Raw genomic sequence first — 14,635 nt, forward strand, 5'->3', positions numbered from 1 at the left:
ATGGGATGATTGCAGGCCTTCAAAGGTTTCTATTTTTCATTCTGCATTGAATGATCAGTGGGCATGCCACTATTCATGCACATTCCATAGTTTCTGCAATAATCAGTTTCTGAATATCTATACAGCGGTACAAAATACTGGATTTTTCTTCATTCTTCCTGGCAGGTGGAAGTTGGAACAGGTGTGGGTACTTGCTCTATGTGGTGCTCTCAATCGGTGAACAACCTTTACAACGAAACTTTTACAACGCACTACCATTACAACGCGGTCATTACAACGCAAACCATTACAACGCATTGCGCTGGGGGGCGCTCTAGGATAGGGAATACGTTTAATTTACTATCCAACACCTTCCCTAGTGTCCACGGGGACTGGTGTTGGAATAGTAAATTTAACTTTTCACTATCCAGCACCCCAAAGCGCTATGCGTTGTAATGGATTGCGATGTAAAAACCGCGTTGTAAAGGCAGGCGTTGTAATAGCCTGCGTTGTAACCTCATGCATCCCTCTCAATCCAGCACGTTTCAAACTTGGAACTGAGAGACAACTGTCACGCAGCTCCTACAGCTCCAGCGCCTCGAGACCCTCACCGGTGATTTGCAGCACTCTCCAAATGTGTGATTGATTGATTGATTGAGGGACTGTTTTCGAGGCCTGACTTCGGCTCAACACCCTGTGACTTTGGGCAAATCAATTTATCTCCCTTGTGCCAAAAATGAAAAATATGATCTAATGCATCCTGGTGATCATGTAAACCGCTCTATTGGCTTTGATTCAGGCTTGCGCTATGTAAAACTGAACAAAATCCAGCACAAAGGCAAACTCTCCATAAGAAAAACAAAACAATGTGTAACAGTCAAGCAGGTGCAAGTTGAAGCAATTTATAGTTAGTGAAGTCAAGCTTGGTAACAGCTGGTGAAGCGAAGCTTACAGAAAAGGGCGCTTTATTATCAACAGGTTATAACTCATGAAGGCAGAAATGGTGTAATCAAAATTAGTAACTGAATATTAATCATAAAAGGATTTTCATTTATTTATTTTAATCCATTTTCAAGTTTTGTATAGTGCGAAACTTGACCGGAAGGTCTTGCAGTTCTTTACAGAGTTGACACAGAAGCAGTTATACGAGTTACATATGTAGTAAATACAAATACATGGAGAAAAATATAAATAGCTAGGAACAATATGTACAAGACGTAAGAAGTAGACAGTAGGCTATGCGGACGATATAGTTCTGAGGTAGCTACGGTAGGGTGTTGCGAAGTGCAGCAGTTACACGAGCTACATATGGAGTAAATACACAAGTTACATATGCAGTAAGTCCAAATACAAGGAGTAAATACAAATACACAGTAACAGTATATGCAGGAAGCATACGATAGACAGTAGGATGTGTGGAATGCATAGTTCGGAGATAGATATAGGGAATTGCAAAGGTGGGGGAGCAGAGGCACAGATTTTTCCCTGAGGTATTAGACAGTGATGCTCAAATTTATTTGGAGAGTGCGGGTGGGTGCAACAGGCCAGTCAGAAGGCTTAGGGGGGAGAGTTTAGATGTACATTGAGAAGGAGAAGTTAAAGTTTCTTCCTAAAGTGATGGAATGATTGATTGTCACATAAATACTGAGGCAGCGAGTTTCAGATTCTGGTAGCGTTCCAGAAAAAGGAGCGGGTGCAAGATATTTCTTTCTTAAATTTGGGTGGAGTCATGAATAGACTGTTTGAGCTTCAAAGAGGTCTCTTTTGGCCAGCTTTTGATTTTGTCTTCAATGGCGAGGAAGAGTTTGACTTTTTTAAGGTGTTTCAACATGTAGAAGGTACTTTAGCTGAGGCAATGAGATGCTCTTTCATGTTCAAGTTTGTGTCAAGTGTAATCCCCAGAGATTTGACAGAGTTGGAGATGGATGGTTTGCAATTTAATGTAGTGAGGATGTCTGGCCAGATATCCACGGGAAAGGACTATTTTTCGGTTGGATGAGGAGAAATTACGTTTTGTTGGGGTTCAGCTTAAAATGGTTGCTGGGAGCCAGAACAGTAGAGAGTGCTAGTTAGGTGTTGGACTTCTTTAACTGGTGAGATTTTAATGTAGAGTTGGGTGTCATCTGCATAGACATGATAAGCAAGTCTTGCTTGTTTCAGGATCATAGAAGCGGTTACATATAGAGGTTGACTGGGGCAGGAGACATGATTGATCCTTGAGGAACCCCTTGCAAGACCGGTGCTGCTTTCGATGTAGAGTTTATAGCTTGTTTAGCTGTGAATGATGGTTAAGGAAAGAAGCAACTTCCTATCTTAAGTGAACCTAACACTTAAGCTCCGTGCACTGTTGCCAGTGTGGTTCTAAAATTAGAACATCACTACTATTATGCAATATTACAATTGTAATATTGCATAATAGTAGTGATGTTCTAATTTTAGAACCACACTGGCAACAGTGCACTGAGGTTAAGTGTTAGGTTCACTTAAGATAGGAAGTTTCAACGTAAGGCACGGTAGGGACTCACGTGCCACCCCGCAGCACGCCTGGTTTAAAAATAAGTAGAAAGAGTCAAGTGTTTTCAAAGTAAAGAATATACATAAGGAGTGCTTCTCCAATCTTTGTAGATTCATTAAGGAAAGAAGCAACCCACTGAAGGACAGTTCCATTGATGCCTGCATGCTGTGAGAGGGTCTTTAGGAGGATATCGTGATTGACAGTATCAGAGGTGGCCGAGAGGTCCAGCAGGACTAGGAGGCATGCCTAGCCATCATCCAGAGATCTGTGTAGGTCATCTGCGATATTCAGTATTGCAGTCTCTGTACTGCAGCCTTTCCTAAACCCAGATTTGAAGGTGTCGTGCAGGTTGTATTTTTCAATGTGGTTGTTGAGTTTTTCATGCACTTATTTTTCGATGGCTTTGGCAAGGAGAGGGAGGCTAGGTATAGGTCTGTAATTGTTCAGGTCATTCTGGTTGGCATCTGGTTTTTGGATGTGGGGGATGAAATTGTCCGAGTATGGAGCCACTCGATAAGGTGGAGTTAATGATTTTGGTCCATATGGGAGTGATGATGTGACTGAGATTTTTGACAAGCGCAGCAGGGAGGGGCTCCGATATGTGCGTTGTCAGTATCATGCAGGCAGGTAATATGAGGACTTCTGCTTCAGGGATATAGTTAAATTCAGTCCAAGTTGCGTCATTAGGTTTCGCCTGCACAGCGCTTCGGCTGTGCTTGAGAAAACTATTGTTCTTAATATAAACTTAAAAGGGACTTACATCCCGTCTCCTCTCTTTCATGGCTTCTCAATGTTTCCTGTGCGTGGCACTTACCTTTCCTCCATTTCTATTGGCTGTAGCATATTTTCCTGCATTTACTAATTATTGTTCCTTGTCTGCTTCTCTTATCAGTTTCCCGCCGCCAAAATACTATTAACATCCACTTTGGTGGAACCATATTTTCGTAAAGTTTTGCTTTTTACTATTTATATAACAATTTATCACCCTGAAAGATTAAGTGATTTGCATTGAATCACAGGATGTTGTACGTCACCACCGAAACTCGAACCGGGATCCCTAGCTCGTGAGTCAGCAGCTCTAGCCACCGTCTCACATCCTCTCCCCTCCCATGTTATCTGTTAGGGAGCTCTTTCCTTTTGCCGGACGATGATTGATGAAAAAAGCTCTTTAATCATTACATAGGCGAAACCGATGTATTACCAATGCTTGCTTTTCACTTACAAGTTGTTAAGGGTGGTGTTCTGGAATGCTGAGAGGTGAAGACTGAGGATACAACCATCTGTTTGGAGGAAGGGCCTTGGGTGGACCCTCGCTGCTCAGGGGGGCACCCTTGGTGTAGGGATGGGGAGGTGGGTGGCATAAGAGAGAGTTCAATGTTAGATATTTTTTCAGAGAAGAATGTTGAAAACTCTGCAAAGCACGTAGTAGCGTCCTTAATTGGGTGTTGAGGGAGAGAGGAGGTTTGTTGTCTGATGATGTTGAAAAGGTCTTCAGGTCTGTTCCTAGACTGGTCAAGTTGGGCTCAGAAGTATGATTTTTCTCTGAAGATGTGTTTTTTGTATTTTTGGCATTTAGCTTGGAGGATCGAGAGATTGGTTAACGAGGGCTGTTGTCTCCAGTGTCTTTCAGCCAATCGGAGTTGCCACCTCTCTTTGTTAAGTTCTTTATTAAACCAGGATCTGGAAGGGATATTCATTGATTTCTTGAGTTTCAGAGGGGCGACTGTGTCAAGGAGTTCTGCCCTTTTTGTGTTGTAGTGGGCAATGAGGTAATCGGTAAGGTGAGGATTGGTGGAGGTGTAATTTTAGAACTGACTACTCCTTCTAACTCTGCCTGGGGGATTCAATGTATGTTCCTCGCCCAGTGCTTGAGATGGATAGTTTGGGGGTGAGCTTTTGGTTGGATGGTTTTGAGATCGAAAAGAATTATGTGCTGATCAGTCTAGTCGTTGGGCAGGATAGAGTGGAGGGATAAGGTGTTATGAGTAGAGATGACTGTGTCAAGGGTAGAGCCCCTATCGTGAGTTTGTTTATTGCAATGTTGGGTGAGATCGCTCGTTTCCAGGAGGGTGGATAGGACTTGTACTTTAGGATCTTCTTCCTTATTCAGCTGTAGGTTTAGGTCTCCTAGAATAATGTCTGTGTCGCCTTCTAGGGAGTTTTGCATTATTAGGTCTGTTAAATCTTCAAGGAATTGTTGCTTTTCACCTGAAGGCTGATAGAGTACATGAAATATGATGGGTTTGGGGCCTTTGGAAGAGAGCTGAACTCCTAAATATTCAATTGTAGGGTATTTAGTGTGGTGGAAGGGAGTTGAGCACAGATTTTTTTTGTATGCTGGCTAATGCCCTGTGAATGTGATCCTTGTGGTCACAATGAATGATTGAGAAGCCCAGAGGGGTGAGGAGATCGATGAAAGAGGATGAGTGGTCATTCAGGGAGGTTTCAATGAGAAAGCAGATGTCAATTTTGAGTTGTATGATAGTTTAAGCTATGCCAGTAGCATGCTTGACTGCTGATCAACAGTTTAGTAGCATTCAGCAAAGCTTAGGTGGTGATCTTGGTCTAGTCTGCCTGGGTTGGATGGTAGTTAGTTGGGCAGGTGGTCTGGGAGGGTGAGTGGTGCTCAGGGTAGTCCTCGTGCCAAGGATGACCGGAATTGTGCAGCGGCATGGGTGACTAGGAGCATTGTGGCTGTGTTGCTCAGAATTTTGTCTTCCTGCTTCAACATTCCAGTTGTGGTGTATCTAGGTTTGAGGTGGTGATGAGTGTAGGGGGTGGTCTGCCTAGGGGTGAAGATTGAGGGGTCAGTGTTTATATTTGTGGCAGGATCGATGCATGCCATGGATGTGTGATGTTGGGGCAGGATGTGGCTAATCTTTGCACCCATACATAGTGACGAATTTTAATTCAGGATAGTGTGGATTTTGAGATTTTTTATGGGCTAGGAAACGGATTGGCCAAGAAACATTTGGGTCTGTAGCGGGGAGTGGAGTATGATGGGTCTTGTCGGAGTCTGAGGTAGAGGATAATGTAATATCCAGCCTGCTGTGGTAGGAGAACTGTGAGGATTCAGGTGCGATATATAAATGAAGCTGGCCAGTGGAGATGTGCCATTGAGAGGGGAAGATCTATTCTGGAGGCAAACCGGAGGTTTCAGGGCATCTGGGATTGGAAGATGCATTAGGAGGGGTGGGGGAGGAACAGTGCGCAGGGGGCTGGGAGTAGAAGATTCAGCTAGTAGATGAGGTGGTGTAGGGATGGGTTCTCAGGAGGGTGGATGGTTGGTGGTGGGAGCGGGTGGCATAGATGTGCAGAGCATAAACTGGATGGATAGGACAAGAGAATTTGACAGCAAAAGATAAAATAAAGCAGACGAGATGGGACCGTCACCATATGTACCAATCCAGCCATACATAATTTTCATCAATGCAGCCTGAGCTCTGTTGTCATTCTTACCTTCACAGTGTAGTTGAAGTATTTTGCAGACTGCATAAAGCGGTGAAAACCATCCGTCTCTTTTGTTGCCACGGTTACAATTAATAACTTTTCTACAAAATAAACAAAATATTGGAGATTAGTTTAACAGCTGGACCATGACATACAATCAGCCCTCACTCTAAAAGGGGTAACAGAAATTCCTTTCCAAGGCATGGACCAGGATAGCAGCACAGTTTCCTGGATGGATGTATTCTCAGATTAGACAAATTCATAAAAAGGATTAAGCAAGAGATTGTGGTCTGGGAAAAGTGGAGAGAGTGTATTTAAGGCGTCGACTGACAATATGGAACATTAAAATCACTTCCTGGGGCTTATCTTCGGAATCAAAAGAAGAATGTTTTGGTGGTGTAGTTTATATCAGTTTATGAATATATTTTGGAGCCACGACGGCATTGGATTAAAAAAACATTCGATACACAGAATCCCTTCTTGATTGGTGTGACACACCACACAGTTTATATCACTGGAAAGCTTGTCAGTTCTTTCAAATTCCTTTATTCGATTCCAAATGACTTAATAATTCCAAAATGTACTCCATAAATCCACAGTTTTAACTTTGTTACAATTATGTTCACCCTGTATGAACTTGTTGGATTATAAAAAGTACATTAATATTTGAATGACAGTTATCCAATATTTTCCATTTCAAGATCTAGTACAATATGACACCCAAATTGAGGGTTGTTTTCCAGCAATTCACGTGCATTGTTAACAATACACCATGTGAAAGTGCCCTCCATCTAATAAAAGTGATACTTTTGCTTCAAATTTATCTGGTTGTTTTAAATGGTGTCCGCTACAGTTCAACAATCTTCACGGTTGAGACAATGAGCACACTAAACAATTTATTTATTTATTGTTTCAGCTATAAGCCTTACAATAATTTAAAACAACAATTTAACCCCTTCGCCGCTGCGCAAATTTCGCCGTGGAGCGGGGGGCTAGGGGGTGAGCGTGGCGCTTCTGTGCTTATGACGGAACCACGCCGTCATGAGTCATGGGCGGGGTGTGCTCATGACGGCGTGGTTCTGTCATGACCCCGCACGCTCATTAATTCGCCCACACAGGCGGGAAATTAGTGCCGCGTGTGCGGAGTGGCAGCGGCATGAAGGAACCACGCTGTCATGACATGCACATGCCGCCCGTGACTCATGACGGTGTGGTTCCGTCATAAGCACCCAAGGGGTTAAAAATATTAATCATACTAATACTTGCAACAGATAAAAAACATATGCAGAGCAATCCACTAAATAGCAAAATATTATTTAAACACTAAATTCCAATCCAAAGGCGAATCAACAAACTCATCAGATACAATAAGGCAATAAAATTATACAATCCAATCAGAGGCTTTCAGCCGGCAAAACATATACATCACAAACAATTAAATAACATAAATAAAAACATTAAGGAGGTGTATTCCTTTCTGGTATAAACGATCTACTGCACACCTAATGTGAGAAAGTGCAAGTGCAGGGGGGCATTGGGGATCCGCGCAATTTAAGCAAGAGCTAGCAGCATGTTACATCCTGGAATATGTTCAAACCCACAAAGGCTAACAGGGTAAGCTGGTACCTAACAGCTCTTTCAGGTGAGGCCACGTAAACCGTAGAAATGATGCAACAGAACTGACCACATGCACGTCCTCTGATTTAGTGCACAGAGCCATGGGTGATTTAACACATCCAACCCAGTAGTGTTTGAAAAGGGGAAAAATCATTGCCGCCGTGCAAAATTATATTTGTTGCAAACAGAATAAAATGGGTTAAGTTGTCTATCCCTCTAAAGCTACAATCACAATGGTCAAATCGAACAGCGAGAATATGAGTTTGCATGAGATAATCCTTCCTCGCGAAAACACCCAGGTGGAATTGTTATGTACAGTGTTTACTTCACTTCGGGAAGCCACACATCCAGATATTCAGACCGAGGGGGGGAGTCATATATGCTGCTGAAGTAGTTGCTCCTTATGGAACCTGGCCTCTGCACCGGGCATTTCTTTAACTGCATATATTCATATTACAGATCTTTAATCAGATCTGCAGTACCCTGCCTGACTCCGCCAGTGCCTTCCCAAAGGGGCACCATCTGCATCTCGTTTACATTTTCTGTAAATGGGATGACCACGTGTGGCCCCGGCAGGTACCACTGACAGTAACTTCTAGGGTTTCCAGATAAACAGCGGCTTGAGGCTATCATTTCTGGAATTGGTGTAAAATTTTGCTCTGCGTAGAGTGCCACTAGAGGGGTGCCAGGTGCCAGCTCGAGCAGAACTCTTAAGAAATTGTTTTCAGCTACTTGTAGTGTTCTGACTTTCGCATACCCCCATAGCTCCGCCACACTATGATTTACTCATGCCAACACAACAGAGTCAATTTAGTAAGTAACAATGCAGTTAAAATAATAAAACTATAATTTTTGGTAAAACTGAATCAGACAAGACATGATTTATTTTATTTTCAAAGTTTTGTATAGCTCGAACATGGCCCAGGTGGGTATCAGAGCACTTCACAATTAGGGCAGGTAGGATACAATAGTAGGAAAATAATATTCGTTACATATGTGTGCATGGCGCGAATATGACTATTCGGGTATCAGAGCGCTTCACATTTGGGTAGGACGTTTACAGTAGTGATCGAAATCATGTGTATGGAAGTAACAATATCAAATGGCTCATTCGATGAAAAGGTTTACTTGCAGTATACTAGGCTTCCAATATATTGCGTCCACAGTACTAAAGAACTTTCCGAACAATGCCTTTGCCAATCTTAGAAAAGGGTACATGGAGCACTTTCATTGCTTTCTGGTTGCATGGAGGCTCAAATGAAGTCACTGCACGCTGGAAAATGACTTCACCACCTCATGCATTACAAGCCAGTGGTGTGGTCATGCTGCTTGGCAGCTCTCTAACCCTTGGCAGCTCTCTAACCCACTACACTTCTTATTTCATTTAAATATTGTTTTAGGTTTCAAAAAGTAGAAATGCAATAAGTTATTCTAAACATGTACAGTTGGTAAGAGTGTGTTTGCAACTATCTTTGTCCATGACATTTTTTTAATTATATGTTCAACTCCTGACTCTCTATTGAGAGTCGGAATCCGACCAACAGTACAAAAGCCTCCCCTTTGACGAAATGCTCATTGTCTACATTGTATGCTGGCTATCCCATGTCACCAGAAGACAACAGTTAGATGCTCCAACTGGTCTCATTTTCTATTTAGGTCACCTTCTTAGACCCAATACTTTCCTGTCATTGGACTATCTAGACATGAGGAGCGAGTGAGAGAGAAATAAAGAGATAGAGAGCACAGAGAGAGTAAAATAAAGAGATAATGTTCAAGTCACAGGGATAGCATGGTATGTATGGCAAACTAGATCAGAGGTTATTACTCCTTTGACTTCTGAGGCCTTGTTAGAAAGAGGATCTCTAATTGGCAGAGGCCTTCACGCTGTCCAAGTAGGCAGGGCTGGCTTTAGTGCTGGTGGCGCCTGGTGCAGTAATGTTTGTTGGTGCCCCCAATAACCACCTCCACCCTTAATACCACCCTTTAGCAGTACCCCTCAGGTCTCCATAACCTTCCTCCCTCTCTCACATGCATTTCTTTTGTTTAATAGCACCATTCATACTAGTGTACGGTGTTAAGCACTTTACATTGCATACACATTACACAGAGACAATGAATAATAAGTGTGTACATTAATGTAAAGGAAATGTTACATTAGACAGACGACTACAAGGTGTAGGAGTCACAAGTCATCCATATGGGTAGACAGTATAGTTTAAAAGTGCTCGGTCTGAAGAATTGATTTCTACCCAAGTGAAACCTTTTCGCAACAATAGGATAATGAGATTGGGAGGAAAAATAATAACGCTCTAATCTACACCTTGCAGTTTGCATGCAGCTGTTTGATGGTAGTTAATTGCTCACAGTTCTATATTAGGATTTAAACTTATATAATGCAAATTACAAAAGGGCCCTCTCTCAGAAGCAGTAACCTATGGGCCTATTTACATTGTATGCACTTTGTGATCTGCATGGTTCACCTGCTTTGCATCAGGCATTTTAACCTCCTGCACTACATTAAAAAGAGTCAAAACTTCCTCAGACAAAACTCTGACCTCTCTGCAGCAGGTCCATCAATCTCCAGAGTTATCTTCACATTTTTATGGTTGCCTGAAAATTGCAAAAGGCAAGTGATGTTGCAGCAGGTGCTTTTAAAACTGTATTGTACTTGAAAACACTGTGCCCTTCCATTGTCAGGGCCCGGTGCAGTAACATCGAATGCACCGCCCTAGAGCCAGCCTGCAAGTAGGGACCCTTACTTTAGTCAGGGTAAGGGGAGATTACACAGCTAAAATAACCCCTCCTGACCCCCTTGGAGGCTTAGCATGAGCAGTCAGGCTTATCTCAGAGGCAATGTTTAAAGCATTTGTCCATACACAAACAGTAACACAGTGAAAACACAACAAGAGGACACCACACCAGTTTAGAACAAGCATTTGCAATACAATTGAAATGAAATGAAAAATTATATTTATATAGCGCATAGACTACCCGGAGGCCTCGCAGCGCTTTGACTGAGTTCCAAGACGGTAAGCTGGGGTAATTAACAAGCTCTTCCAAACAAGTGGGTTTTTAAAGACCTCCTGAATGACATCCGGTTGTTGTTCTCTCTAAGGTCAAGTGGGAGGGAATTCCATATTCTCGCAGCATTGTGTGAGAATGAGCGACCGCCCCAGCGAGCTCTGTTAATTTTAGTCGTGGTGGCTAGGTGCAACGAGCTGGAGCTCTAAGAGGGAGGTAGGGAGTGGCCAGGGGGTACATGATGGCTGGGCCTGTTGTATGAATGGCATTTTGAACGAGGCACATGGCTTTGAATTGTACCCTGGCAGCTACAGGAAGCCAATGTAGCTTCTTTAGAGCATGTTTGGCCGACTGCCAGCGTGGAATATTAAAGAGCAGTCGGGCCGCACAGTTTTGGGTGACCTGGAGTTTGTTGATCGCTGCCACCGGGGCTCCTAGATAGAGGGCATTGCCGTAGTCCAGGCGGGAGAGTATCATGGCCTGAACCATGACTCTCCTCGCCTGGAACGGAAGCAAAGGGAGCAATTTCCAGAGCATTCTCATTAGCCCAAAACAGGTGGATGCAGTTTTAGTGGCCTGGAAGGTGAAATCCAGAGATGTATCAAGCCAGACTCCCAGGCTCTTTATCTGAGGTTTGGGGGGGGGGGGCCTAGGCACGTGGGCCAAATGGAAGCCAAGGTAGTCGGTGAGGGGTTGCCCAGTAACATGATTTCTGTCTTCTCCCCATTTAGTCTGAGGCAGGAGGACTCCATCCATTTAGCCAATGCCTCTAAACAGGGGCCCAGTGTGCTAGACAACCCCTCAGTGTGGTCCAGTGAGACCACCAACTGAGTGTCGTCTGCGTAGGTGACAATACGAACGCCAAAGGGATGGACTATCTCCGCCAAAGGCCTCATGTAAGCATTAAAAAGTGTGGGGCTCAGGGCGGAGCCCTGAGGGACCCCACAGTTGAGTGGCTGCTTGGTGGATACTACCTCCCCCTCAAACACCTGGAAGAAGCGCTCGTCCAGGAAGGAGGTTAGCCATGCCAGGGCCGCGTCCCACACTGCCATGCCATTCAATCGATGTAATAAGGTGGCATGGTTAACCGTATCGAACGCGGCGCTGAGGTCTAATAATATGATGGCAGCTTTCCCTCCCCGGTCCAGCACAGATCTTGCTTCTTCGGTCACTGCTAGCAAAGCTGTCTCAGTTCCGTGCTAGGGGCGGAATCCCGTCTGGGAGGTGCACAGCAGATTATTAAATTCTAAATAATCTACTAAAATATTATTAATGTGCTTTTCTAGCAGTTTACTCATCTAAGGTAATAAGGAAATGGGACGGAAGTTAGCTAGATTATTTTGATCCAAAGTTTTTTTTTTTAAAAGGGCTTTGACCATTGCACTTTTCCACGCGGCTGGGACAGTGCTCGAGATGATAGAAGAGTTGAGGACATCGAGATTGACTGGGCAAATAACGTCAATGACCATGGTAAGAGACTGAGGGGGTGCTGGGTCACTAGGGGATCCTGAGACGACTTTAGGAGTTATTTTATCTAAAGAGGTGGAATCTAAAAGAGTGAATTTATCTAGCAAACAAGGGGCTATGGTGTTAGGGCTTGCTATGGTGGCAACGTCCGTGCCAATTCTGTCCGTGGCAAAAGAAGAATAGATAGTCTGGATCTTCTGATAGAAGAAAGTTGCTAGATTGTTGCAACGAGTTAATGCCTCATCTGGTGGCATACGTTCGGGGGGAGGGGAGATCAGCGATTTAGCTATTTTAAAGACTTCTTTGGAGGCGTTTGCGGCCAGATTGATTTTAGATTCGTAAAATTGGGCTTGGGCTGACTTAATTTCCTTTTTGTATAGCCCAATTGCTGCTCTATAACCTGCTTTCTTGGGCTGTGTACGATCCCGCCTCCAGGCTCTTTCCAGTTTACGACACGATTGTTTCATGTCTCTTAGAGTGGGGGAGTACCAGGGGGCCACCTTTTGTCTTTTATGGAATGCAGAGGTTCCTTCGGGAGAACTAGGTTAAGAGAGTTGGTGATCCAATTATCAAAGTTGGTACTAGCTAAATTGGGGTTAGTAGTCTTCGAGGGTTTAAGTTCGACAAGCACTGATTCCCATTTGGAGGAGGGAAGTGAGGCCCATTTCCTACCCCAGAGTTTTTTAAGATCTTGTGTGGCAGAAGAGTTTCTAGTAGTCCATGTGAAGGGTATTAAGCAATGGTCGGTCCAGGGCAATGGCACAGGCGACTCAATGTTTAGACTATCAAGATTACTATAGATATGGTCTAAAAGATGACCTTTAGTATGTGTGGAGAGGAATCCTTTTTGGGTCAGATCAATAGCTTGAAAGTTCAGTCGAAGACTGTTGGCTGCTGGATCAAGCGGGTCATCTAAATGTAGATTTAGGTCACCTAACACAGTAAAATTCGCCGAGGTGAGTACTCAATTGGCGACTAGGTCAGTCATGTTTGCGACAAATTGACCAGGTGTTCCCTTCAGTCGATAGACCAAAAGACCTGTGAAAGTGTTGGTAGGGGATAGCTCTAATATAAAGAGCAGGCTCTCACAGACTGACGTAGTGGAGGGGGTGATGCGACAATTATACTGTTCTCTATATATGATGGCTAGCCCTCCACCTCTACCCGTGTTGCGGTCCAATCTCTTTATGGTGTAACCTTGTGGGGTGGCCCATACTATAGTAGGATCAGCTTCCAGCTGGAGCCAGGTCTCTGTTAGAAAGAGGGCATCAGGCTTATGCTCTTCAATCAGCAGGGCCAGCTCTGTATGATGTTTAGGCATCGATCTGCAGTTGAGAAGAAGCATCTTCCAACTGCGATCGGTAGAATATCTCCCTGTAGGTTTAGGAGATACTTACCAGTTGCAAGCATTGCAACGGGCCTTACTGCCTACAGGGCGCACCGAATGCAGACATTGGGGGTTAATAATTGGTCTTAAATCATGCAGGGAAGAGGAGTCATAGCTAAATGAATTAACCACCATACAACCAGAGGTCTAGGGATCTGGGAGCGGATGGACGCGGACTGGCGCAGACTGGCTTCTCTTAGGAGCCTCTTCGGTGCTCCCGCTGCGCGTAACCGCTGCGCGAAAAGGCAGGGGGTTCAAGTAGATTGGAATCAGGAAAGACTGGAGCGTCACCCTGCTAAGATGGCCGCCCACTAGTGGCACCACCAGGAAGTGAAAGCGCTCTGTTCTCCCTCCACAACAAACAGCCTAAATCGCTGCGGTGGGCCGGGGAGTCAGCGCACGAATTGACAGTGGCAAACAACAATTTTTAAAAGAGGACGCAGTTTTAAAAGCACTTGCAGCAACAGTTACAGTGTTGTCACCCAAAGTGCTGGCGCGGTAATGCTCAGTTTTCAGTTTGATCGTGCGCGAAGGCGCTGAAGTCTTAAGTAGTCAGGGCTCGGAAAAGACTGGAGCGTCACCCTGCTAAGATGGCCGCCCACTAATGGCACCACCAGGAAGTCTCTGTTCTCCCTCCACAACAAACAGCCTAAATCGCTGCGGTGGACCGGGGAGTCAACGCACGAATTGACAGTGGCAAACAACAATTTTTAAAAGAGGACGCAGTTTTAAAAGCACTTGCAGCAATAGTTACAGTGTTGTCACCCAAAGCGCTAGCAGTGCAGTGCGTTTGGTTCATCAGGGAGTGAAGTAGACAACTACAAAAAGGCCACAGTACTCAGAGCACTCCATGAGCATTCCGTAGGGCTCAGCTCACTCTTCTCCCAGCGGCTTTAGCCCTGGCTCACTTTCATTCAAAAAGCATACAGGGCCACGCGGCTGCATTTAGCAGCAACTGCACTGTGGATGGAAATTAGTACTGCGGCCTAGGGGAGGAGCACCACTTGGTCTCACCACTAATCATCTAGAACATTACTTTAACCGTAGTAAATTGCTGAGCTTTTTTTGATCATATTCTACATTCAGAATGAGTAACTCATTCTTCCGATGGGAAGAACCTCTGCAAATGGCACATGGTAAATTGCAATGCAGTATTGGGCAGAGGGCCTAGTCCCTGACTACACATTGTGCCCAACTCT

General features: G+C 44.3%; 1 protein-coding gene across 2 annotated transcripts in view; it reads right to left on the reverse strand.

Moving 5' to 3' along the window:
* PLOD2 (procollagen-lysine,2-oxoglutarate 5-dioxygenase 2) overlaps positions 1-14,635 on the reverse strand; it is a 477,372-nt gene that overhangs the window by 323,248 nt on the left and 139,489 nt on the right. For both annotated transcript variants that reach the window (XM_078666442.1, XM_078666441.1), the window contains exon 2: positions 5,954-6,045. In XM_078666442.1, coding sequence (XP_078522568.1) covers positions 5,954-6,045 — 92 coding nt within the window. The remainder of the gene's footprint in view (positions 1-5,953; positions 6,046-14,635) is intronic.

This window comes from Lissotriton helveticus, chromosome 11, assembly GCF_964261635.1.
Source record: "Lissotriton helveticus chromosome 11, aLisHel1.1, whole genome shotgun sequence".
In the NCBI taxonomy this organism is placed as follows: domain Eukaryota; kingdom Metazoa; phylum Chordata; class Amphibia; order Caudata; family Salamandridae; genus Lissotriton; species Lissotriton helveticus.